Source organism: Macaca nemestrina, chromosome 9 (genome assembly GCF_043159975.1).
Source record: "Macaca nemestrina isolate mMacNem1 chromosome 9, mMacNem.hap1, whole genome shotgun sequence".
NCBI classification, from domain to species: Eukaryota; Metazoa; Chordata; class Mammalia; order Primates; family Cercopithecidae; genus Macaca; species Macaca nemestrina.
Window position 1 is genome coordinate 35,021,439 of NC_092133.1, and position 27,942 is coordinate 35,049,380.

The 27,942-nt window shown below is 38.1% G+C and overlaps 1 protein-coding gene across 9 annotated transcripts in view; it reads left to right on the plus strand.

Annotated features, from left to right (window-relative positions):
* LOC105478425 (heparanase 2 (inactive)) overlaps window positions 1-27,942 on the plus strand; it is an 870,370-nt gene that overhangs the window by 575,283 nt on the left and 267,145 nt on the right. For 7 of the 9 annotated variants that reach the window (XM_071069334.1, XM_071069329.1, XM_071069335.1 and 4 more), the window contains 2 exons: window positions 3,447-3,620; window positions 27,759-27,930. In XM_071069334.1, the coding sequence (XP_070925435.1) occupies window positions 3,447-3,620; window positions 27,759-27,930 (346 nt within the window). The remainder of the gene's footprint in view (window positions 1-3,446; window positions 3,621-27,758; window positions 27,931-27,942) is intronic. The other 2 variants (XM_071069333.1, XM_011735698.2) reach the window with 1 other exon arrangement.

The following is a 27,942-nucleotide window of genomic DNA, read 5'->3' on the forward strand; positions in this document are numbered from 1 at the left end:
CATTTTTCCTTGCCTTAAACCATCAAATCCATGAAATCACAGGTTTGATATGCTTTTGTGTTTGATGTGTGTTTGTGTTTCTAATACATATGAAACATATACAGTAAATACTCATTATATGGAAATAATTAGTTTTAGAAAAAGACCACTTAAATGGGATCAATCTATCCAAAAGGAATATCAGTCATTCATATTACATTTTGATGCAAACATTTGATTTGGATTTTAATATATAAATGAAACCAAAAATTATGAAAATAAGTAATTTTATTGCATGCTTAATAGATTATAAGATGTTGTTGCAACTATGGATGAACAAAATGTTATTTAATTGAATATTGAGTTTTTTCCTGATAAAATAATATAACTTTCATGACATGAATATTAGAGGACTTAAAAATGGACCTCTGTTGATCTTATAATACTCAAATTATTTTTTTAGTAATCTATAATATAATTCTCAAAAATCAGGGAAACCTCTGGATAAAAGTATTATATCTAAAGCTCATAGTATATTAGAGTGACTATTTAGTTGTAAATATATAATTATCCAATATTGCAAATGCTCTGTTAAACAGAGAGTTATATTTTCTTTAAAAGCTGTTTAGTTTGGCCAGTTTCTTAACCTATTTTTTGCATAGTTTCCCTCTCTCCACAAAGGATACCAGTTCTAATGGCATAGATAAAAGAAACTTCAGTTTTTCTTTTTCAAAAAAATCCTACTGGTTTTTATTGTATCTTATACAAGTGGGCCTCAAAGTCTTAAAACAGATTTCTGTTGTATCAATACTACTGAGGTATGGTAAATGCAAGTCCTATTTAAAACTAAAAATGACTTTTTAGACAACTGTTATTGAAAATAAAAAAAAGAGTAGTTAACTGTCTTTCTTGAAATTAATTTCATTATTTCCTTTTCATAAATTTGAAAATCTTATAAGGTAAACATAATTTGTTTTTGTTAAGTAACTAGTTTAAGCCACAATGGGATCAAATTTTTCTAAAGGTAGGTTTATTAGGTTTAATTTAAATAAAGGTTATGAATTCACTTTAATGTTATTTTGAATATAAAAATGTATTAATGAGGTTGAATAGTAAAGCAAGTAAAACTATATATCAAAGCAATATGAATAAAATTATGGCCTGTGATACAATTTTATATGAGACTTTGAAAAAAATTATTTTTTTACCTAATAGCATATAGATAATTATAAAATTATAATATACTGGTTTCATGATCACTTTACTAAGCTATAAATGCATTGCAATTTTAATTGTTATTTTGGAACTAAAAATAATAATTAAATGTATTTCCTGAATGTGAAATTTATTCCTTTTGTTGTTGTTGTTGCCCAGTTACTCAATTCTGGGTAGAGTATGATATAGGTTTACATCCATTTTATTTTCAACTGAAATGAGACAATTTCTGTCCTTGTTCTTGGTGCTTCTTAAGAAATACTTTCTTGTATACATAAGAAGATGAACATGGCAGTCCTCCCATATCCTGCTTCAAAAACTGATAAAATACTCAACCCAATGATAATGATTCCTTTTTAAAGGACTAAAAGATCTATAAAAAAAATTGCTAATCGGGCAACTTGGACACTCTGCATCATCTCTTGCAGAACCTCTGGTGACCTCTTGTGGAACCCTAGTGTTTCACAGAACCCTATTTGAGAAACTCTGCTTTACGTTTAATGAATACAGGTTAATGTAAACTCTTCTATGTAATTATTAATCTAAGAAGCTTTTTAAAACTGTTTACTACCTGAAGTCATGTTATCCATACCTTGGGATACACTGTGTAAAAGGACAAGTAAAATATGGATATGTTTTTTTAAAAGGAATAAGAGCATGACAAATACGGAGAATATTAGAACAAAGGTCAATGGGGCAAGGAGTTCCCTAACAAATAAACTGGCTGACATCAACAAAGAGTTCATTAAGAGAAATAGGGAGGCCTAAAGTTGAGGGGGAAATTATGGGTGAGTTGTAGAAGCCTTGAATTAAGGAAGGAAATGGTCTTGAAAATCCACTAGGGTTTTGAGGATTGAGTAAAACTGGCTGAGAGTTACTAGGGGAAGATGAATTGGCTGAATGGGAAGAATCCGGAAGTAGACAGGCAAGTACAGAAATCGTAGTAAGTTATCCAAGTGTAAATGACAGCCAGAAAAAGAATGGTGGCAATTGAAATGAAGGAATGGGATAAATAAGAGACACATGGTGATAGAGTTGATGGTATCTGGGATCAACCTGATAATGAACATATTTCTTTTTTTTAAATTTATTTTATTTATTTATTTATTTTGAGATGGAGTCTCGTTCTGTTGCCCAGGCTGGAGTGCAGTGGCATGATCTCGGCTCACTGCAAGCTCTGCCTCCCGGGTTCACACCATTCTCCTGCCTCAGCCTCCCGAGTAGCTGGGACTGCAGGCGCCTGCCACCATGCCCAGCTAATTTTTGGTAGAGACGGGGTTGCACTATGTTAGCCAGGATGGTCTCGATCTCCTGACCTCGTGATCCCCCGATCTCGGCCTCCCAAAGTGCTGAGATTACAGGCGTGAGCCACCGCGCCTGGCAATGAACATATTTCTAATAGTGGTCATAGTATTTCCATTGTCAGAAGTATTAGAAATCTGGACTTGAGTGAAAAGTTTTGGAAATCATACTAGGCTGAGCTGTTTTCCAAGACTCACCAGCCAGTCATCCTTCCTGGCCTTGTACCCTGACTATTATTCCTACTATGTCCTGTAGGAATATGGACCTAGCAGTGCCATATTGTCTGACTTTTCTAGAAAAATTAAGAAATTCAGCTACTTTGTGAAATCTTCCCATTTTTAAACATCAACAATTCAACTTTTTGTTAAATAAAATATATGACAGACTAGATCTGGTTGCCAATTTGCAACCTCTGGAAATCTATCTGCTGCTGCTTTTTTTTTTTTTTTTTTCTTTTTTTTTTTGTGTGTGTGTGTGTGAGACGGAGTTTTGCTCTTGTTGCCCAGGCTGGAGTGCAATTGTGCAATCTCTGCTCACCGCAACCTTCGCCTCCCAGGTTCAAGCAATTCTCCTGCATCAGCCTTCTGAATAGCTGGGATTACAGGCGTGCACCACCACGCCTGGCTAATTTTGTATTTTTAGTAGAGACGGGGTTTCTCCAAGTTGGTCAGGCTGGTCTTGAACTCCCGACCTTAGGTGATTCACCCACCTTGGCCTCCCAAAGTGCTGGGATTACAGGTGTGAACCACCGCGCCCGGCCCTGTCTGCTGCTTTCTAAACGTCACCTTGAAATGTACTCAGACCAAGAGGTAATAGTCCCTTTTAGAAGCCTGTCTGTGTTATTCCTTATTAGTGGGAAGCTCATAGAAAGGCTTTTTATATTAGCTACTATTTTCCTTTTGTTGGAATGTTGATTTGAAAGTTACAAGCCTTTCTTTGCTTCTTCCCAGCCAGGTCTCTAGACAAACTTTATAACTTTGCTGATTGCTCTGGACTCCACCTGATATTTGCTCTAAATGCACTGCGTCGTAATCCCAATAACTCCTGGAACAGTTCTAGTGCCCTGAGTCTGTTGAAGTACAGCGCCAGCAAAAAGTACAACATTTCTTGGGAACTGGGTAATGGTAAGTAAGGATGTTACTTCCTCTGAATTGACAAAATAAAGGGGAAAAATAAGTTGGCTTGTGATACAGTCTCAATCAGACCATCTCTAGTGCCCTGGCCCAGAAAACATTTGTGATGTTTGGCCACTGAGTTGACTCTCCAAATGGTAAAAGACCAAATAGTGAAGGACAGTAGATTTAGTGAATACACACCATTTGCATCTATAATTATCTCTAGTTACCTCATTCCAAATATGGGGAAAATGCCACAAAATGGGAAATATATAGTGATTTATGACTAACAAATTGATTTTATAACCTGTTTGCACAGCCTGAGCTACCTTTTACAATGTGTGTTCTGTGGAACATTGGTCCTACAAGATGATCCTGCTAAAATAATAATTCAAAAGAGCTTTGGTCAAATATATTTGAGGACCTTTATACAGTATGTGAACCTCCTGAAGGATCACAGTACACATTAGTATATAAAAGGCTATAAGAAGTCTTGCTGCAAAGAAATCTGTTTGACATTTTTTAACCCAGCATTTCTTAAACAGTTTCACCAAGGCTAGTTTCAAGGGTGTGCAGCCTGTGCTGTCACGTAGGACCCATGCTTAGAAAAGACCCATTTTTGGCTGGGCGTGGTGGCTCAGGCCTGTAATGCCAGCACTTTGGGAGGCCTAGGTAGGTGGATCACGAGGTCAGGAGTTTGAGACCAGCCTGGCCAACATGATGAAACCCCGTCTCTATTAAAAATACAAAAATTAGCTGGTCATGGTGGCAGCCCCCTATAATCCCAGCTCCTTGGGAGGCTGAGGCAGGAGAATCGCTTGAACCCGGGAGGCGAAGGTTGCAGTGAGCTGAGATCATGCCACTGTACTCCAGCCCAGGAAACAGCAAGACTCTGTCTCAAAAGAAAAAAAAAAAGAAAAAAAGAGAAGAGACCCATTATTGCTTTCATTCTCTGCAGTCACCGTCTTGAAATTCTTAATGCTTTTTTAACAAAGGGACTCATACTTTCATTTTTCACGGGGCCCTACAAATTATGTAGCCAGTCCTATTTAATCATTAAAGTGTGTGTGTGTGTGTGTGTGTGTGTGTGTGTGTGTAGCATAAGTTATCATTCATTCCATGGAACAATATTCCATGGAGCACAATTTGGAGAAATATTTCCTAAATCATGCTATATTCCCAATGATATATATTTATTTGTGACATATATGTTATTCTGTAGATTTCATGACTGTAATATTGAGTCAATATGGATTATAGTTAAAATTATTGATAGTATAGATATGAAAATGTGTGATTCTCAGATTAATACTTTAGAACAAAACAAACCAAGAATTCTCTTAAAATTACTGATGCAAATTCATTCCAGCATTTTCATTAACAGTCTTATATGTCTTTAGCTAACCCATATTTGTTTGGAGTACTATATGTGTGAGTGTGTGTGTGCCCATGTGTATTTATTGCATCCTGGAATTTGGATTTCTCAAAATAAGATGGCAAGGGAAGAAAAGAATAAATGTCCAACTTTCCTACCCGTAGCCACTAACTGGAATGTAGCTCTCCGTTTCTTTCCTCTTTCTCTGCTTTTCTCTCTTCTTTACCTGTGGAAATTAGGGGATAGTTAGTGACCAAATAGAGACCTGTTGAGTTGAACTGAGGATACCATGACTGTAGGAGGCTCAGCTAGGATAGCCTGAGGGTTTTCATATTCCAGACTTGCCTGAGTATCATACATTTGACAACAAAGCAGGAATGATATGATCAGCTTTGGAGTAGGCCAAAGTATTACATTGTCAGTAAAGTCTTTCACTGATCCCTTTCCATACCATTTTCTATTTATATTTTTTTGACATTTTTTGGTATTTTATGTTTCTACTCATGACCACCCACCTAACCTTACCCTCCTCAAATATCAGGCTCTGCCCAACTTAGCTTTATTCTCCAAACAGAGCAAAATATTCTTCAAACAGGGCATGACACCTGCCGTGAGAGACCAATTGGGCATAATGGTTAAAAGAGATAAGTATCAGACACTAAAGAATGGTAGGTCTTTTGTTGAACTGGAGAATACATGCCCAAAGGCTTTGTTTGGTTTTCTTGTAAAACTATTCTGCCTACATAAAACTGGTTTGTAAAAAATCTCAACTAATAATAGATACACCCAGATTAAATAAAACTTACCTACCCGTGATTGACGGGAATAATTATTCTAGGGTTTTTGGCATCTCTGAGTGTAGGAGCTTGTTAAACTAAATAAATTTACAATTGGCATAATTGGAGTGATTTTGTGGAGGGGGTGGGTTGGAGGAGAGAATATATACATCTTTCCATATACATCTATTCCAGACAAGTAAGAACTTGCCCCTCCCCATCAACCTCCTTCCTTCAGACAATGCTACATAGTTCAGAAAGGGAGCTAATTACACTTTAAAAAATGTTATTTAGACACTTTAGCCACACATCATTTGGTTCCCATCATCATCTTTTAAAGCGCCTCCTCAGGGCTTAACAACAACAAATAATTGTTTATAAGGAGAAGAAAAGGCACTAACATTGATAAAAAATAGGAATATAGATAGGAAAAGAACAAAATAATTCAATAAAGTGAAAAATATCCAAAAATGTGTGTTTCTATAGGTCATTTTGAATCTCTAGTCAGAAAGTCTAGAGTTAGTGTTTTCCCGTTAAAGTGCATTTCTATTTTTTATGTAACCATATACATGATTAATAGATAATACATGATTATTAATGATAAATAATAAATAATCATTTATTAAGGCTACATTTTAGAGTTTAAAGAATACATTTTAGAGTTTGAAGATTTATTTTGCTGTTTAATTCATTTTACAACTACTGATAGTTCTTCTTTACTAAAATCATCTCTCTTAAGATATCCAATGTACAGTATTCTGCTCAAAACTATTCTGTGTTCTATATTCAGCCTCTTCCCCCTCAAAATATCTTCATGGTAGACATGTTTCTCTAATCTTCTAGCCATTTTCTGCTTTGTAACCTTATCTTTTTGGACAGAGGTAATCATTTAATCATTATATTCACATTCAGGAAGGGACAATAGAACAGGTCAGTCTTCTTATCACTCATCTTTCCATATACCTACACCATGTTAACAAGTATTTTATCTCTAGAGCAAATCTAGCATTGGAAAAAAACAAAGTATAAGTTTCTTTGATTGTTTTTTCTAGAGTGGCTAAACTTTAAGTGACTAACCTACTTCTTTTCCTCTTCTTTGAAAGCAGTGAATAGTGTGGGCTACAGACCACAAAAGCAAGATATACCCAATATCAAGAGGCAAAGATGAGAAAGTTTAGGATGTTAAAGTATATGAAAGAATGACTTTCTTCGGCCAGGCATGGTTGCTCACACCTGTAATCCCAGCACTTTGGGAGGCCAAGATGGGAGGATTGCTTGAGGTCGGGAGTTTGACACCAGTCACAACATAGCAAGACTCCATCTCTACAAAAAACTAGAAAGTTAGCTGGGCATGGTAGCATGCACCTGTGATCCTGGCTACTTGGGAGACAGGGTCACTTGAGCCTGGGAGGTCAAGGCCGCAGTGAGCCATGATCATGCCACTGCACTCGAGCCTGAGTGACATGGTGAGACCCTGTCTCAAAAAAAAGAGAAAAGAAAAGAAAATCAAAAGCAAAACAACAAAAAAAATGACTTTCTTGACACCATACTTTTTTACAATTACTTTCTTTGGATATAAAATATTTCCCGAAATGTCCATAAATTGTAAACTCTGTAACTGATTAACATAATGTTACAGAGTTTTACATTTATTTTAACCATTGGTGAATTTAAAGTAAGAAAGAACTGGAGAAATTTTGAAGCTGGGACTCAAACTCTGGAAGTGTATATAAATTCTAGTCCAACTCCATTTCAGGGAAATGGTGTTTGTTCTTTAGAGGGCTATACTTAATCACAAAAATTACCTTAAGATAATGCAATACCTCTAATTGAATGAACACTGAACTACATTATGAACTATAAACGTGCTTCCCAAATACATCTGCCCATTTCTATAAGCAAGTAAAAGCTACTATAATTAATTACTGAATCAATCTTATATACTCATACCCATAACCTGACCTATATACATTCGTGCATTATTCTCTTATAATACTTAGTTATATGACTTAGTTCTCTGGAGTCTGTCTACTAAGTAATTTTGTAAAATCAAGTTTCTGACCTTAGAAAGTTGGAGATAATGATTCTTATGATTCTGGAAGAGCAGCTTGATTCATACATTACCTCAATATTTATTAAGCTTTTAGTCTGTGTTTAGGTGGATAAATGTATGATGTATTTATGTATTTTTTTCTTTTCTTTTTTTTTAGCATGTGCAGAATGGGTAGGTTTTTTACATAGGTGTACACAGGCCATGGTGGTTTACTGCACCCATCAACCTGTCGTCTACACTAGTTATTTGTCCTAATGATATCCCTCCCATTCCCTCTCACTCATGAGAGAGAACATGCAGTGAGAACATGCAGTGTTTGGTTTTCTCTTCCTGTATTAGTTTGCTGAGAATGATGGCTTCCAGCTTCATCCATGTCACTGCAAAGGACATGAACTCATTCTTTTTTATGGTTGCATAGTATTCCATAGTGTATATGTGCCACATTCTCTTTATCCACTCTATCATTGATGGGCATTTGTGTTGGTTCCAAGTCTTTGCTATTGTGAATAGTGCTACAGTAAACATATGTGTGCGTGTGTCTTTGTAGTAGAATGGTTTATAATCCTTTGAGTATATATTCCAGTAATGAGATTGCTAGGTCAAATGGTATTTCTATTCTAGATCCTTGAGGAATCACCACACTGTCTTCCACAATGGTTAAACTAATTTACACTCCCACCAACAGTGTAAAAACATTCCTGTTTCTCCACATCTTCTCTAGCATCTGTTGTTTTCTGACTTTTTAATGATCGTAATTCTAACTGGCATGAGATGGTATCTCATTGTGGTTTTGATTTGCGTTTGTCTAAAGACCACTGATGATGAGCATTTTTTCATATCTTTGTTGGCTGCATAAATGTCTTCTTTTGAAAAGTGTCTGTTCATATCCTTCACCCACTTTTTGATAGGGTCATTTGTTTTTCTCTTGTAAATTTGTTTAAGTTCCTTGTAGATTCTGAATATTAGCCCTTTGTCAGATGGATAGATTGCCAAAATTTTCTCTCATTCTGTAGGTTGCCTGTTCACTCTGATGATAGTTTCTTTTGCTGTGCAGAAGCTCGTTAGTTTAATGAGATCCCATTTGTCAATTTTGGCTTTTGTTGCAATTGCTTTTGGTGTTTTAGTCATGAGGTCTTTGCCCATGCCTATGTCCTGAATGGTATTGCCTAGGTTTTCTTCTAGGGATTTTATGGTTTTAGGTCTTATGTTTAATCTTTAATCCATCTTGAGTTAATTTTTGTTTAAGATGTAAGCCAGGGGTCCAGTTTCAGTTTTCTGCATATGGCTAGCCAGTTTTCCCAACACCATTTATTAAACAGGGAATCCTTTCCCCATTGCTTGTTTTTGTCAGGTTTATCAAAGCTGACAAATTGTAGATGTGTGATGTGTGATGTTAGATGTGTGTAGATGTGTGATGTTATTTGTAGATGTGTAGATGTGTGATGTTATTTCTGAGACCTCTGTTCTGTTCCATTGGTCTATATATCTGTTTTGGTACCAGTACCATGCTGTTTTGGTTACTGTAGCCTCATAGTATAGTTTGAAATCAGGTAGCATCATGCCTCCAGCTTTGTTCTTTTTGCTTAGGATTGTCCTGACTATACGGGCTCTTTTTTAGCTCCATATGAAATATGAAATCTAAAGTATTTTTTTCTAATTCTGTGAAGAAAGTCAATGGTAGCTTGATAGGAATAACATTGAATCTATAAATTACTTTGGACAGTATGGCCATTTTCACAATATTGATTCTTCCTATTCATGAGTATGAAAGGTTTTTTCGTTTGTTGTGTCCTCTCTTATTTTCTTGAGCAATGGTTTGTAGTTCTCCTTGAAGAGGTCCTTCACATCCCTTGTAAGTTGGATTCCTAGGTACTTTTTTCTCTTTGTAGCAATTGTGAATGGGAATTTACTCGTGATTTGGCTCTCTGTTTGTCTATTATTGGTGTATAGGAATATTTCTGATTTTTGTACTCTGATTTTGTATCCTGAGACATTGGTGAAGTTGCTTATCAGCTTAAGGAGTTTTGGGGCTGAGATGATGGGGTTTTCTAAATATACAGTCATGTCATCTGCATATGGAGATAATTTGACTTCCTCTCTTCCTATTTGAATTCACTTTATTTCTTTCTCTTGACTAATTGCCCTGGCCAGAAATTCCAATACTGTGCTGAATAGGAGTGGTAAGAGAGGGCATCCTTGTCTTGTGCTAGTTTTCAAAGGGCATGCTTCCAGTTTTTGCCCATTAGTATGATATTGGCAGTGGATTTGTCATAAACAGCTATTTTGAGATATGGTCCATTAATACCTAGTTTATTGAATGCTTCTAGAATGAAGGGGTGTTGAATTTTATCAAAGGACTTTTCTGCATCTATTAATTATTATTTCCATTCTTTTGCTGAGGAGTGTTTTGCTTCCAATTGTGTGGTCAATTTTGGAATAAGTGCAATGTGGTGCTGAGAAGAACGTATATTCTGTTGATTTGGAGTGGAGAGTTCTGTAGATGTCTATTGGGCCTGCTTGGTCCAGAGCTGAGTTCAAGTCCTGAATATCCTTGTTAATTTTCTGTCTCGTTGATCTGTCTAGCATTGACAGTGGGGTGTTAAAGTCTCCCACTATTATTGTGTGGGAGTCTAAGTCTCTTTGTAGGTCTCTAAGAACTTGCTTTATGAATCTGGGTGCTCCTGTATTGGGTGCATATATGTTTAAGATAGTTAGCTCTTCTTGTTGCATTGATCCCTTTACCAGTATGTAATGCCCTTCTTTGTCTTTGTTTGTTTAAACTCTGTTTTGTCAGAGACTAGGATTACAACCCCTGCTTTTTTTTTTCTTTCTTTCCATTTGCTTGGTAAATATTCCTCCATCCCTTTATTTTGAGCCTATGTCTGTCTTTGCACTTGAGATGGGTCTCCTGAACACAGCACACCAACAGGTCTTGACTCTATCCAGTTTGCCAGTCTGTGTCTTTTAATTGGGGCATTTAGCCCATTTAAATTTAAGGTTAATATTGTTATGTGTGAATTTGATCCTGTCATTATGATGCTAGCTGGTTGTTTAGCCCATTAGTTGATGCAGTTTCTTCATAGTGTCATTGGTCTTTACATTTTGGTATGTTTTTGCAGTGGCTGGTACCAGTTTTTCCTTTCCACATTAAATGCTTCCTTCAGGACTCTTGTAAGGCAGGCCTGGTGGTGACAAAATCCCTAGTGTTTTCTTGTCTCTAAAGGATTTATTTCTCCTTCACTTATGATGCTTAGATTGGCTGGATATGAAATTCTGGGTCGAAAATTATTTTCTTTAATAATGTTGAATGTTTGCCCCCACTCTCTTCTGGCTTGTAGGGTTTCTGCAGAGAGATCTGCTGTTAGTCTGATGAGCTTCCCTTTGTGGGTAACCTGACCTTTCTCTCTGACTGCCCTTAACATTTTTTCCTTCATTTCAACCTTGGTGAATCTAATGATTATGTGTCTTGGGGTTGCTCTTCTCGAAGAGTATCTTTGTGGTGGTCTCTGTATTTCCTGAATTTGAATGTTGACCTGTCTTGCTATGTTGGAGAAGTCCTCCTGGATAATATCCTGAAGTGTGTTTTCCAACTTGGTTCCATTCTCCCCATCATTTTCAGGTACACCATCAAATGTAGGTTTGGTCTTTTTACATAGTCCCATACTTCTTGCAGGCTTTGTTTGTTTCTTTTCATGCTTTTTCCTTAATCTTGTCTTCATGCTTTATTTCATTAGTTGATAATCAATCTCCGATATCCTTTCTTCCCCTTGATTGATTTAGCTGTTGACACTTGTGCATGCTTCACAAAGTTCTTGTGCTGTGTTTTTCAACTCCATCATGTCATTTATATACTTCTCTAAACTGGTTATTCTAATTAGCAATTCCTTTAGTCTTTCATCAAGGTTCTTAGCTTTCATGCATTGGGTTAGAACATGTTCCTTTAGCTCAGAGGAGCTTTTTATTACCCACGTTCTGAAGCCTACTTCTGCCAATTCATCAAACTCATTCTCTGTCCAGTTTTGTTCCCTTGCTGGCAAGGAGTTGTGATCCTTTGGAGGAGAAGAGGCATTCTCGTTTTTGGAATTTTCAGCCTTTTGTGCTGGTTTTTCCTCATCTTCTTGGATTTATCTACTTATGGTCTTTGCTGTTAGTGACCTTCAGATGGAGCTTTTGCATGGTCATCCTTTTTGTTGATGTTGATGCTATTGCTTTCTGTTTGTTAGTTTTCCTTCTAACAGTCAGGCTCCAGGTCTGTTGGAGTTTGCTGGAGGTCCACTCCAAACCCTGTTTGCCTGGGCATCACCAGAGAAGCCTGCAGAACAGCAAAGATTGCTGCCTACTCCTTCTTCTGGAAGCTTCATCCCATCAGGAGGCACTGGGGTCAGGGACCCACTTGAGGAGGCAGTCTCCCTTAGCAGAGCTTGATTGCTGTTCTGGGAGATCCACTGCTCTCTTCAGAGCTGGCAGGCAGGGACGTTTAAGTCTGCTGAAGCTGCACCCACAGCTGCCCCTACCCCCAGGTGCTCTGTCCCAGGGAGATGGTAGTTTGATCTAAAAGCCCCTGACTAGGGCTGCTGCCTTTCTTTCAAAGATGCGCTGCGCAGAGAGGAGGAATCTAGAGAGGCTGTCTGGCTACAGTGGCTTTGCTGTGCTGCGGTGGGCTCCACCCCGTCTGAACTTCCCAGCAGCTTTCTTAACACTGTGAGGGGAAAACTACCTACTCAAGCCTCAGTAATGGTGGACATCCCTCCCCCAACCAAGCTCAAGCGTCCCAGGTCAACTTCAGACTGCTGTGCTGGCAATGAGAATTTCAAACCAGTGAATCTTAGCTTGCTGTTCTCTGTGGGTGCAGGATCTGCTGAGCAAGACCACTTGGCTCCCTGGCTTCAGCCCTCTTTTCAGGGGAGCGAACAGTTCTGTCTCACTGGCATTCCAGGTGCCACTGGGGTACAAAAAAACTCCTGCAGCTAGCTCAGTGTCTGCTCAAATGGCTGCCCAGTTTTGTGCCTGAAACCAGGGACCCTGGTGGTGTAGGCGCCTGAGGGAATCTCCTGGTATGTGGGTTGTGAAGACCATGGGAAAGGCGTCGTATCTGGGCCAGCAAGCACTGTCCATCACAACATAGTCCCTCATGGCTTCTCTTGGCTAGGGGAGAGAGTTCCCTGACCTCTTGCACTTCCTGGATGAGGTGATGCCCCACCCTGCTTCTGCTTATCCTCCGGGGGCTGCACCCACTTGTCTAACCAGTCCCAATGAGATGAATGGGGTACCTCAGTTGGAAATGCAGAAATCACCTGCCTTCTGTGTTGGTCTTGCTGGGAGCTGCAGACCGGAGCTGTTCCTATTTGGCCATCTTGCCAGGGAATTATTTTTATGTTCATTTATGTATAATGTATAAATGTGCATTTATATATTTTGATCCTATATTTTATGTGTATATAACATGTGAAAGCCAAACATAAAATTCAATCACAGTCTACATATTGTCAATTATTTATGAGGATAGGTCACAGCTAAGAGCTTTATTGAACTGTATTTTCAGAAGATAGAGTTTTGATAGTTAGGGAAGGAGAGCAGGGGAAAAGAGGAGGAGGAAGGAGAAAAACAAGAAACCATATAGTCTCTTTACCTGCTTTCTTTTCTCAGTTTTCTCTTCCTGTCTGCTTCTCTCCTTCAACCTTCATCTTCTCAATTCTTTCCCCACACACTCTTATTCAGAAACATACTCTCATGGTGTTTAGTCATTCTTGCATTAACTATATGTGAAGCACCTGCAAAATATGCCTAGTACTATTTTTTTTTCTTTTTCTTTTTTATTCTTCTTTTTTTATTTTTTTTATTTATTTTTTTTTTTTTGGAGACAGAGTTTTGCTCTGTCACCCAGGTTCAAGTGCAGTGGTGCGATCCCGGCCCATTGAAATCTCCACCTCCTGGATTCAGGCGATTCTCCTGCCTTGCATCCTGAGTGGATGGGATTACAGGCATGCACCACCACGCCCAACTAATTTTTGTATCTTTAGTAGCGATGGGGTTTCACCATATTGGCCAGGCTGGTCTTAAACTCCTGACCTCAAGTGATTCACCTGCCTTAGCCTCCCAAAGTGCTAGGATTATAGGCGTGAGCCACCACGCCCGGCCCGCACCTGCCAAATATGCCAAATGTGAAATGGGAGTTGGAAGAATCCTTGAATTCCTTCTCTGCCCACTACTTTATAGCTTGGCATAACATACTATGATACAGAGTGAATATACAGAACAAAGAAATCCTAGTCTCCAGGAGTTTATTATCTAAAGGTAAAGTTAGGATAAATTTAAAACCATTAAACTATTTAACTCTCATATGCTAGAACTGGAGGAATCTCTTATAGTTTGAAAGATGTGAAGAACTGAATCAGGAAAATTGTTAAACCAACAAATAATATAGAATAAAAGTATAAATTAATTTGCAAATGTATTCATAAATTCATAGCTTACATTTTTAAGCACTTAAGTTAATTGTCTTTTGATTATTAAGGGAAGTGAGTGAAGTTTGAATTACATTGGTTCTTGGAGTTCATTATCATGGTGGAGAACCATGTTCTCTCACTAAGATTCTGGTTACTGTCATAGTTAGATAGTTACAGAAAACATTTGTGGGACAGCTGCTGTATAAACTCCATTTTCATGCTGCTGATAAAGACATACCCAAGACTGGTAATTTATAAAGAAAAAGAGTTTAATGGACTCAGAGTTCCATGTGGCTGGGGAGGCCTCACAATCATGGCAGAAGGTGAAAGGCATGTATTACATGGCAGTAGCCAGAATCGAATAAAAAAAACAAGCAAAAGGGGAAACCCCTTATAAAATCATCAGAACTTGTGAGACTTATTCACTACCACGAGAACAGTATGGGGGAAACTGACCCCATGATTCAAGTATCTCCCACCAGGTCCCTCCCACAACACATGGGAATTATGGGAGCTACAATTCAAGATGAGATTTGAGTGGGGACACAGCCAAACCATATCATTCTACCCCTGGCTTCTCCCAAATCTCATGTCCTCACATTTAAAAACCAATCATGCCTTCCCAACAGTACCCCAACGTCTTAACTCATTTCAGCATTAACTCAAAAGTACACAGTCCAAGGTCTCATCTGAGACAAGACAAGTCCCTTCTGCCTATTAGCCTGTGAAATCAAAAGCAAGTTAGTTACTTCCTAGATAAATGGTAGTACAAGTATTGGATAAATACAGCTGTTCCAAATGGGAGAAATTAGCCAAAACAAAGAGGCTAATGGCCTCATGCAAGTCTGAAATCGAGCAGGGCAGTCAAATCATAAAGCTCCAGAATGATCTCCTTTGACTCCATATCTCACATCCAGGTCACACTGATGTAAAAGGTGGGTTCCCGTGGTCTTGGGCAGTTCTGCCCCTGTGGCTTTGCTGGGTACAGCCCCACTCCTGGCTGCCTTCATGGGCTGCCATTGAGTGTCTGGAGCTTTTTTGAGGTCTAGAGGATGTTGGCCCTCTTCTCACGGCTCCACTAGGCAGTGCCCCAGTGGGGATTCTTTGTGGGGGCGTCAACCCCATATCTCCCTTCCACACTGCCCTAGCAGAGGTTCTCCATGAGGGCTTCACCCCTGTAGCAAACTTCTTCCTGGACATCCAGGCATTTTCATACATCCTCTGAAAGCTAGGCAGAGGTTCCCAAACCTCAGTTCTTGACTTCTGTGCACCTGCAGGCTCAATACCACATGGAAGCTGCCAAGGCTTGGAGCTTGCACCTTCTGAAGCCATGGCCTGAACTGTACCTTTGCCCTTTTTAGCCATGGCTAGAGTGACTGGGATGAAGGGCACCAAGCTCGCAGGCTGCACAGAGAAGGGAGGCCTTAAGCCCAGCCCACAAAACCATTTTTTCCTCCTAGGCCTCCAGGCCAGTGGTGGGAGGGACTGCTGTTTATGTCTCTGACATGCCCTGGAGACATTCTTCCCCTTGTCTTGGCAATTAATGTTTGGCTCCTTGTTACTTATGCAAATTTCTCCAGCAGGCTTGAATTTCTCCTCAGAAAATGGGTTTTTCTTTTCTATCACATAATCAGGCTGCAAATTTTTGAAACTTTTATGCTCTGTTTCCCTTTTAAGACTGAATGTTTTTAACAGCGCCCAAGTCGTCTCTTGAATGCTTTGCTGTTTAGAAATTTCTTAGCTGGGTGTGGTGGCTCAGGCCTGTAATTCCAGCACTTTGGGAGGCCAAGATGGGTGGATCACTTGGGGTCAGGAGTTTGAGACCAGCTTGACCAACATAGTGAAACCCCATCTGTACTAAAAATACACAATTAGTCAGGCGTGGCGATGCATGCCTGTAATCCCAGCTACTTGGAAAGCTGAGGCAGGAGAATCACTTGAACCTGGGAGGCAGAGGTTGCAGTGAGCCAGGATTGTGCCATTGTACTATTGCACTCTAGCATGGGCAATAAGAGCGAAATTCTATCTCAAAAAAAAAAAGGGAAATTTCTTCTGCCAGATACCCTAAATCATCCCCCTCAAGTTCAAAGTTCCACATATCTCTAGGGCAGGGGCAAAATACTGCCAGCCTCTTTGTTAAAACATAGCAAGAGTCACCTTTACTACCGTTCTCAACAAGTTCCTCATCTCCATCTGAGACCATCTTAGCTTGGATGATTTCTTTCTTTCTTTTTTTTTTTTTTGAGGTGGAGTATCACTTTGTCACCCAGGCTGGAGTGCAGTGGCATGATCTTGGCTCACTGCAACCTCTGCCTCCTGGATTAAAGCTATTCTCCTGCCTCAGCCTCCTAAGTACCTGGGATTACAGGTGTGTGCCACCATGCCCAGATAATTTTTTTGTATTCTTAGTAGTGACGGGGTTTCACTATGTTGGCCAGGCTGGTTTTGAACTTCTGACCTCAAGTGATTCACCTGTCTCAACCTCCCAAAGTGTTGGGATTACAGGCATGAGCCACCGTGCCTGGTCCTCAGCTTGGATTTCATTGTCCATATTATTATCAGCATTTTGGTCAAAGTCATTCAACAAGTCTCTAGGAAGTTCCAAACTTTCGCACATTTTGCTGTCTTCTTCTGAGCCCTTCAAACTGTTCCAACCTCTGCCTGTTACCCAATTTCAAAGTTGCTTCCACATTTTCAGGTATCTTTACAGCAGTAACCCACTACCCAGTACCAATTTACTGCATTAGTCCCTATTCATGCTGCTGATAGAGATATATCCAAGACTGGGTAATTTATAAAGAAAAAGAGGTTTAATGGACTCACAGTTCCACGTGGATGGGGAGGCCTCACAATCATGGTGGAAGGCAAAAGGCACATCTTATATGGCAGCAGTCAAGAGAGAAGGAAAACCATGCCAAAGAGGAAACCCCTTATAAAATCATCAGATCTTGTGAGACTTATTCACTACCACGAGAACAGTATAAGGGAACTACCCCTATGATTCAGTTGTCTCCCACTGGGTCCCTCCCACAACACTTAGGAATTATGGGAGCTACAATTCAAGATTAGATTTGGGTGGGGACACAGCCAAACCATATTAGCTGCTATGTGTGTGAAGGTTGAATGAATCATTGGTATGACCAAAGTCTTCATTTGTTTTGTTTTTCTCACTGATATGAGCCACCACTGCAGAGAAAATGGACACTTTAAGGACCATAATAAATAATTATCCTCACTTTCTACTCATTTCTTTTTTTCTTTTTCTTTTTCTTTTTTTTTTTTTTGTTTTTTGTTTTTTGTTTTTTGAGATGGAATTTTGCTCTTGTTGCCCAGGTGGAGTGCAATGGCATGATCTCTCCTCACCGCAACCTCCGCCTCCCAGGTTCAAGTGATTCTCCTGCCTCAGCCTGCCTCAGCCTGCCTCGTAGCTGGGATTACAGGCATGCACCACCACATCTGGCAAATTTTGTATTTTCAGTAGAGATGGGGTTTTTCTGTGTTTGTCAGGCTGGTCTTGAACTCCTGACCTCGGGTGATCCTCCCGCCTCAGCCTCCCAAAGTGCTGGGATTACAGGTGTGAGCCCCTGTACCTGGCCTACTCATTTCTTAAATACTCACCTTTGTTTTCTCAGAACAGGATACTATAAACAAGAACACACTTAACTGAAATGGTCCAATAGAATTCTTGCCTATTTTTAAATATTTTAAAACCTTTCCAATAACTTGTAAAAGTGAAGACTGAATCTGTTGTCAAGGCTTACCTCATTGACACACCATTGACTTCTCTATCCAAATGAGATTGACAAGGGACAGAAAACCTGATATGGTCATTTTTTGGCTTGGAGTACTAGACATGCTCCAGGAGACAGTTCACACAATGTGAGGCCAACTCCTTACCTCATTTAGAAAACTGTAAGCTGTGATTATGACTATATGACATCCTGGAAAAGGTAAAACCGTATACAGAGAGTAAATAGATCAGTCGTTGCCAGTAGTTAGGGAGGAGTAATGAATGGAGGGAGGAATAAATGGACAGAGTATGTGGGATTTTTAGGATGGTGAACTTATTCTCTATGGCACTGTAATGGTGTATATGTGACATTTTGCACCTTTCAAAACTCACACAACTGTACAACAGGAAGAGTAAACCCAAATGTAGACTATGGATTTCAGTTAATAATGATGTATGTGTCAATGGTAGTTTATTATTTGTAACAACTGTATCAGATCAAGGCAAGATAATAAAGGTAAATTTTGTGTGTGTGTGTGTGTGTGTGTGTGTGTGTAAGGGACAAACTATACGGGTACTCTCTGCTCAATTTTCTGTGAACCTAAAATTGCTCTAAAAATAAAAATAAAGTTTATTAATTAAGAAAAAAGACTGTGAGTCATGATGAAGACCTACTTTTTGGAAATATGAATATCATTTGCAGGACTGTTTCACTCATATTAAGGACAACACAAGAAGCAGTTAAAAGAGTATTTTGGACAAAATATTTCATGTCTCCAAAGAGGATATACAAATGACAAGCAAGTACATGAAAAAATGCTCGACATCACTAGCCATCATGGAAAAGCAAATCAAAACCGCAATTAAATACCACTTCACTCTTACTAGGATGGCCAAATTTTAAAAAGGCAAAGTAAAGTAACAAATGTTGACAAGGTTGTGGAGAAACTGAAACCTTCACACACTGCTGGTGGGAATGTCAAATGGTATAGCCACTTTGGAAAACAGTCTGGTAGATCCTCAGAAAGTTAAACATAAAATTACCAAGTAACCTAACAATTCCACTTCTAGATATATATCCAAGAGAAATGAAAACATACGTCCATACAAAAACTTCTACATGAATGTTAATAACAGAATTACTTTTAATAGCAAAAAAAAGTGGAAACAACCTAAATGCCTATCAATTGATGACTTGATAAATGACACGTGACAAATACATACAAAGAAATACTACATGCTACAAAATGGAATGAAGTACTGATACATTCTACAACATGGATGAACCTTGAGAAGACTATGCTAAATGAAAGAATCTAGTCACAAAAGACAACACATTGTATAATTCCCCTTATATGAAATGTCTAGAATAGACAAACCTACAGAGACAGAAAGTAGATTAGTGGTTTTTTAGGGCTGGGGAGCCCATGAGGGGTGAGGGGTGACTGCTAAAGGGCACAGAGTTTTTTTCTGGGATGATTAAAATGTTCTAAAATGTGTTGTGATGGTTGCACAACTGTGTGAAAATACTAAAAACCATTGAATTATACACGTTAAATTGGTGAATTGTATGTGTTTTGTATTGCAATGAAACTATTTAAAAAGAATAACATGTGTTTATCTTTTATTTTAAAGGATATAAAATGCCTATTTCTTGCCACTGGTTGATTACAAAGACTTAGTGTTACTCCCTTAGAGGTTTATATTTGTAATTATCAGCAATATTGTGATCCTATATTTGCATAGTGTTTAGTTTATATAGCACTTCCAAACAGACTCTTCTATTTGGACCTCAAAATGCTAAATAAAGTGCCTGATAAAGTATTACATAAGTGAAGAAACACATTTGAAGAGGTGACGTGAATTGCTATAGGCAGCAGTAAGTACCAAATCTAAGTCAGGAACTTGGGATATCTAATAGAAAGTGAAGTACTTTTTCTACTACCTTATGGTTATTACTTTTTAAATTATATTTAGATTTCTTGGCTTTCTTCACTAGGTTAGAAAGATACAATGGTAAATAACAGGCTGGTCATGGTGGCTAATGCCTGTAATCCCAGCACTTTGAGAGGCCAAGGTGGTCAGATTGAGCTCAGGAGTTTAAGCCCAGCCTCGGAAACATAATGAAACCCCATCTCTACAAAAAATACAAAAATTAAGCAGAATGTGCTGGCGTGCACCTGTGGTCTCAGCTACTCAGATGGCTGAGGTGGGAGGATCACTTGAGCCCAGGAACTCAAGGTTGCAGTGAGCCAAGGTTGCACCACTGGACTCCAGCCTGGGTAACAGAGCAAGACCCTATGTCACAAGAAAAAAAAAAAAGTAAATAACAGATGAATATAGCTGCCTACATCCTTATAGAAGAGATAGATGTTAAATAGAAGGACCTGAAAACAGTTCCACTTCCCTAGTAACTAATGATGTTGGGCACCTTTTCATGTACTTACTAGCCATTTCTACTTCATTTGTGAAACATCAGCCCAAAGCTTTTGCTCTTTTAAGTGGGTTATTTATATTATTATTGAATTGTAAGAGTTCTTTATATATTCTGGATACATGTTTTTTTAAAAAATTCAAGTATATGATTTGCAAATAATTTTTTTACTTCATCTTTTGTAACTTGGTAGCATCTTCTAAAGTGCAAAGGCTTTGAATTTTGATAAAGTTCAATTTATCAGTTTTTATTTTATGAATTATGCTTTTGGTGCAATGATCTTTGCTTAATCCAAGATCACAAGGAGTTTTTTCCTATATTTTCTTCTAAAAATTTCATTGTTTTAGCTCTTACATTTGGCCCTAAATCTATTGGGAGTTAATTTTTGTGAACCTTGTGAAGTAAGGCTATAAATTAGTCTTTTTGCATATGGATATAGAGATTCCCAGTACTGTTTATTAAAAAGACAATTTTTTCCCCATTTGCTTATCTTGGCACCTTTGTAAAAAAATCAATTGATCATAAATAGTTTTAGTTCTATACTCTTAATTCTGTTCCGCTGATCTGTGTGTCTTTCCTTATGCTAGGACTACACTGTCTTAATTACAATAGCTTTATTATGAGTGCTAAAATGTGGAAATGTAAATCCTCCAACTTTGTTGCTTTTTTTTTCAAAATTAATTTGGCTATCCTTGGTGTTTGCATTTCCATGTAAAATTTGGGACTAGCTTGTTAATTTCTTCATTAAAGCCTCCTGGAATTTTAATGGAGATAGCATTGAATCTATAGATCAATTTGGGAAGAATTGCCATCTTAGCAATACAAAATCTTCCTATCATGAGCATAGATCATCTCTACATTTATTTAATTTTTAATTTATCTCAGCAATGTTTTGTAGTTTTCAGTGTATACATTTTGTACTTCTTTTGTTAATTACTTGTTCTTAAGTATATTATTCTTTTTTATGCAATTGGGAATGAAATTATTTTTATAATTTCATTTTTGGATTGTGTATCAATAATACTTAGAAATATAATTGATTTTATAAATTGATATTGTATCCCCTCCAACCTTGCTGAATTTGTTTTTTAGATTTTGTACTTTTTCGCCTCCTATGTGTGGATTCCTTAGGATTTTCTGTATGGAGGATCATATTGTCTGAGAATAATAACAGTTTTACTTCTTCCTTTCCAATTTGAATGCTTTTTATTTCTCTCCCTTGCCTGACTGCACTGGCTAGAATCTCTAGTACAAATGTTGACTCTTAAGTGGCAGAACAGACATCCTTGTCTTCTCCTTAGTCTTAGGGGCACACAGTCCATATTTCACCATTAAGTATGATGTTAGGTCTAGGTTTTTCTTAGATACTCTTTATCAAGTTGAGGAAGCTCCCTTCTATTCAGTTTGTTGGGAATATTTATCAGAAACGGGTGTTGCATTTGTCAAATGAGTTTTGGTGGTGGTGTTGCAGCTATTGAGATGATAATTTAGTTTTGGTCTTTTTTCTATTACAATGGTATTTTACATTAGTTAAAAGGCTTTAACATTAAATCAACCTTGCATTCCTCGCGTAAATCCCACCTGGTCATAGTGTATAAAACTTTTCATATGTTGCTGGACTCACTTTGTAAATATTTTGTTGGGGATTTTACATCTGTATGATGAGGGATATTGGTCTGTAGTTTTCTTGTGATGTCTTTGTTTTGTTGTTGTTGTTACTGTTTTTGAGAAAGGGTCTCACTCTGTCACCCAGACTGGAGTGCAGTGGCACAATCTCAGCTCATTGCAAACTCCACCTCCCAGGCTCAAGTGATTCTCCTGCTTCAGCCTCCTGAGTAGCTGGAATTACAGGTGTGCACCTCTACTGCCTGGCTAATTTTTGTATTTTTAGTAGAGATGGGGCTTCACCATGTTGGCCAGATGGGTCTTGAGCTTCTGACCTCAAATGATTCACCTGCCTCGGCCTCCCAAAGTGTTGGGATTACAAGCATGAGTCACTGCACCTAGCCTCTTGTGATGTCTTTGACTGGCTTTGGCGTCAGGGTAATATTGGCCTTATAACATAAGTTGAAAAGTGTTCCCTCTTCCTCCATTTTCTGAAGAAGTTTGTAAAGCATTGGTGTTTCTTATTTAAATATTTAATAGAATTCACCAACTAAACCGTCCAGGTCTGGGCTTTCTTTGTGGAAAGATTTTTAATTACTACCTCAATGAGTTTTCATTGTTGTTATGTGTCTATATAGATTTTCTGTGTCTTGTTTAGTCAGTTTTAATAATTTGTGCCTTTTTTTGAAATTTACCATTTTATTTAAGTTTTCTAAATTATTGGCACAAAGATGTTCATAGTAGTTCCTTATCAACTTAATTACTGTGAGATCCTTTACTGGTGTTCCCTTTTGGTAATCTGTGACTTCTCTCTCTTTTTTTGGTGGTCAGTCTAACTAAAGGTATATCAGTTTTGTGGTCTTTTCAAATAACCAACTTTTGCTTTCTCTGAATTTTCTGTATTTTAAAAAATATCATTGATACCTACTCTAATTTTTATTATTTCATTCCTTTGTTTTGCTTGGATTTGGTTTTCTCTTCTTTTTTTCCTTTTTAATGTGGAAGCTTAGGTTATTAATTTGAGATCTTTGTTCATTTCTAATATAGGAGCCTAAGTCTATAAATTTCCCCCTGAAGCATTGCTTAAGCTGCATCCCATATCTTTTTATGTATTTTATTTTCATTTTTATTCCATTCTATTTTTTTTTATTTCCTTGTGATTTCTTCTTTGACCAGTGGATTATTTGTTAAATTTTCAAATATTTAGGGATTTTCTCAATTTTTGTTGAATTCTAGTTTAATTCTATTGTGATTGAAGCACATCCATTGTATGATTTTAATCCTTTTAAATTTATGAGATTTGTTTTATGTCTTACAATATGGTCTGTCCTGAAGGATGTTCTCTATGTGCTAGAAAAGAATGTGTATCCTGCTGTTGTTGGGTGGAGTATTCTGTAGATGGCAATTAGGTAAAGTTAGCTGATAGTGCCAATCAAGCCTTCTATATTCTTGCTGATTTTTTTAATCCAGTCATTTTATCTATTATTAAGAATGTAGTGTTGAAGTCTCCTTCCATTATTCTTGAATTTTCTATTTCTTTCTTCAATTTTGTTTAATGTATTTTGGTGGTGTTAGGGACATATATATTTCTAATTGTTACATCTTCCTGATATTGAGACCCTTCTTCTCATTATAAAATGCCTTTTATCATTATAAAATGCCTCATATTATCTCTAGTAATGTTTTTACCTTAAAATCTATTTTTTCTGGTATTAGTATAGTTATTTCTGCTCTCTTATGGTTACTGTTTATATAGTCTACCTTTTAAAATTTATTTATTTATTTATTTTTCGAGACAGAGTCTTACCCTGTCACCCAGACTGGAGTACAGTAGCGCAATCTCAGCTTACTGCAAGTTCCGCCTCCCTGGTTCATGCCATTCTCCTGCCTCTGCCTTCCAAGTAGGTGGGACTACAGGTGCCTGCCACCACGCCTGGCTAATTTTTTGTGTTTTTAGTAGAGACGGGGTTTCACCATGTTAGTCAGGATGGTCTTGATCTCCTGACCTCGTAGTCCACCCACTTTGGCCTCCCAAAGTTCTGGGATTACAGGCATGAGCCACCATGCCGCAGCCCACAACGTCTACCTTTTAAAAAATTTTTTTCCTTCAATCTATCTGTGTTTCTGAATCTGAAATGTATCTCTTATTAGGATGTATTTTTTATTCAGTCTGATAATTTCTGCTTTTAATTGGAGTATTTAATCCATTTCCATTATTTGAGATTGTTGATATAATTGACTTTACATGTGCCATCTTGCTGTTTTCCATTTATCTCGTGGCATTTTTGTTCCTCTTTCTCACTTTTCATGCCTTTTTGTGTAAAAGAAATATTGTCTAAGGTACTGTTTTCATTGTTCTTTTCTTTTCTTTTCTTTTCTTTTCTTTTCTTTTGTTTCACACAAGGCCTTGCTCTGTTGCCCAGGCTAGAGTGCAGTGGTACGACTACAGCCCACTGTAGCCTCAATCTCTTGGGCTCAAGCGATTCTCCCACCTCAGCCTCCTGAGTAGCTGGGACTACAGGTGCCCACCACCACACCCAGCTAATTTTTTAACTTTTTTGTAGACATGGGGTTTCACTGTGTTGCCTAGGATGGTCTTGAACACCTAGGCTCAAGCAGTCCTCCCACCTCAGCCTAGCAAAGTGCTGGGATTATAGGCATGAGCCACCACATCCACCTTGTTTTGTTATTTTCCTAGTAGTTTCTTATTACAATACATCTTAACTCATCACAATCTATTTTCAAGTAATACTAACTTAATTCTAGGTGTTTTTTTGCTTTTTTGTTTGTTTGTTTGTTTGAGACAGAGTCTCACTGTGTCACTCAGGCTGGAGTGTAATGGTGCGATCTTGGCTTACTGCAACCTCTACCTCCCAGGTTCAAGTGATTCTCCTGCCTCAACCTCCTGAGTAGCTGGGATTACAGGCACCCACCACCACACACGGGTACTTTTTGTATTTTTAGTAGAGACAGGGTTTCACCATGTTGGCCAGGCTGGTCTCGAATTCCTGACCTCAGGTGATCCACATACCTTGGCCTCCCAAATTGTGAGGATTACAGCTGTGAACCACCATGCCTGGCTCTTAATTCTACTTTAATACAGAAACTTGCTTCAGTACAGTTTCATTCCCCAGTCCTTTGTGCCATTATTATTCTAAATATTATATCTTTATGTTTTATAAGCCCAACAATATGGTTGTGTATTTTTGTTTTATGCAACTGTCTTTTAAATCAGTTAAGAGAAGAAAAGAGGAATGAATATTTTTTACAGTTATTCATATAATTACCTTTATTTATGTCTTTTATTTCTTTGTGTGATTTTGAGTTACCATCTGGAATCATTTTATTCCAATCTGAATGACTTCCTTTCTTATTTCTTATAAGGCATATTTGCTCACAACAAAATCTCTTCTCTCTGTTTTTCTCAGAATGTTTAACTTTGCATGCAGTTTTCAAGGATAGTTTGCTGCATATGGAATTCTTGGTTATCAGTTTTGTTTTGTTTTCTTTCAGCAGTTTGAATATATCATCCTACCATCTTCTGGCCTCCATTTTTTTCTGATAAAAACTCAGCTGTTAATCTCATTGTGTGCTCCTGTATGAGATTAGTCATTTCAGTTCAATACTTTTCTTTGACTCTTTTTTATAATATCCTTTTCCTTATGTATATTTCTATTTGATGAATCATTAACATTATACTTTCCTTTAGCTCTTTATTATTTTTAGTTTTGTTTTTTGTTTTCTGTTTTTTTGAGATAGTGTCTCATTCTGTCACCTAGGCTGGAGTGCAATGGTGCAATCTTGGCTCACTGCAACCTCTGCCTCCCAGATTCAAGCAATTCTCCTGCCTCAGCTTCCCAAGCCAAGTAGCTGGAACTAATTTGCATATTTTTAGTAGAGATGGTGTTTCACTCTGTTGGCCAGGCTGGTCTTAAAATCCTGACCTCAAGTGATCCATCTGCCTCGGCCTCCCAAAGTGCTGGGATTTCAGGCATGAGCCACTGTGCCCAGACTCTCTTAAGTTCTTGAACATATTTATAGTAAGTCTTTGTCTGCCAAGTCTAATATTTAGGCCCCCTAAGAGACCGTTTCTATGTTTTTTGCTGGTAGGGGCCAAACTTTTCCATTTTTTTCATGTATAATAAGTTTTTTGTTGAAAACCACACATTTTAGATAATATACTGCACCAACTCTGAATTCTGTATCTCCATACCATAGGTCCTGGGCTAACTCTATAGAGTCTGTCTCCCTTGAGTCATGTAGCTACTGATATCTCTTAAGTTGTCTTATTTCTTAATCATTTTTTAATTGTTAAGACAAGTCTCCTGGAGGTCGCACTTGAGTCAACATAGCTTAATGGTGAGCTGAGGATTGATCAGAGGTTTTGCTTAATTCCCTTGAGCCAGTAAGCCTTCCACCTTTTGCCCGTGGATCTCTGTGTTGGTTGGGAAACACATTAAAAATTTAGGCCTGTTACAAGTCTAACTGGGATTTTACTTTCAGTCGTGCCTTCTTATGTTTCCTTTATAAGTGTCCTAGGTTTCATACTTATCTGGAAATGTATGGATAGCTAGATATCCTCCTACTATCCACACTACTATCCTGTAGTCCCTCCTAAGCCTGTTTAGCCTTGTAGATTACAGGGGGTATGTGTGAGATTGTCAAGGTTCACTGTGGCTGCCTTATTCCCCAAATTTTCCTATTATATTTCTTGCAAGACTACGGGTTTATTTCTTGTACCTGCCAGTATCATAGTCTCAAGGCAGCTGAGATGCTGGCCTTTCCTGGGGTATGCACACCATTCCAAATCAAATTAGCCTCCTCCAGGTGTGGAGCTGCTGGTTTTGGGGAATTTTTCTCCCCTTTTAGAGCTACCAAGGTAATGGAAGCTGGAAGAGGAGGCTTTGCTCAAAATTACTTTAATTAGCTACTTTGTTATTACTGAATATGATTTTTTTCCTGACTTTTTGGCAGTGAACATCTTTATGAAGATTTCACTTCTTACCATGTATATTAGTTTTCTAGGCTTGCCATAACAAATTATCACAAGCTTCGTGGCTTAAAACAACAAAAATTGCTTCTCTGATAGTTTAGGAGGCCAGAAGTCTGAAATCAGAGCATCAGCAGGATTGGTTTCTTGTGGGGGTTTTGAGAGAGAATCTATTCCATGCCTCTTTCCTAGCTTCTGGTGGCTGCCAGCAATGCTTAGCCTAGCAACATCTCTCCAATCTTTGTCACATGGCATTCTTCTCTCCGTGTCTGTGTATCTGAACTTCCTTCTCCTTTCTCTTATAAAGACAGAAGTCATTGGATTTAGGACCCACTGTAATCTAGTATGACCTTATCATAACTAGTTACATTTCAAAGATCCTGTTTCCAAATGAGCTCACATTCTGAGATTCTGGTAGATATAAATTTTGGGGGACACTATTCAATCCAATATACCATTCATTATGAAGTAGCACCTGAAAATCTGTATGGTCTCTGGTGTTGATTAGGTTATCCTTTTGTGAAAATTAGTTTGAAAATGAACAGAACAGCAAGCTAACTTGACTTTTTTTTGTTTGGGTGGTTCTTTAAGTTAAAATAATTCACACCCACTTTTTTATTTTTTTTATTTTTATTTTTTCATACTACTAAGAAAAAGGCAGAGAAATCTGTGGACAGGAAAGTGTTGGCAGAGCCTTACCCTTCTCAATTCTGACTTGCATGTCTGCTTTTAATCTAGAGCCAAATAACTATCGGACCATGCATGGCCGGGCAGTAAATGGCAGCCAGTTGGGAAAGGATTACATCCAGCTGAAGAGCCTGTTGCAGCCCATCCGGATTTATTCCAGAGCCAGCTTATATGGCCCTAATATTGGGCGGCCGAGGAAGAATGTCATCGCCCTCCTAGATGGGTAGGTCAGATT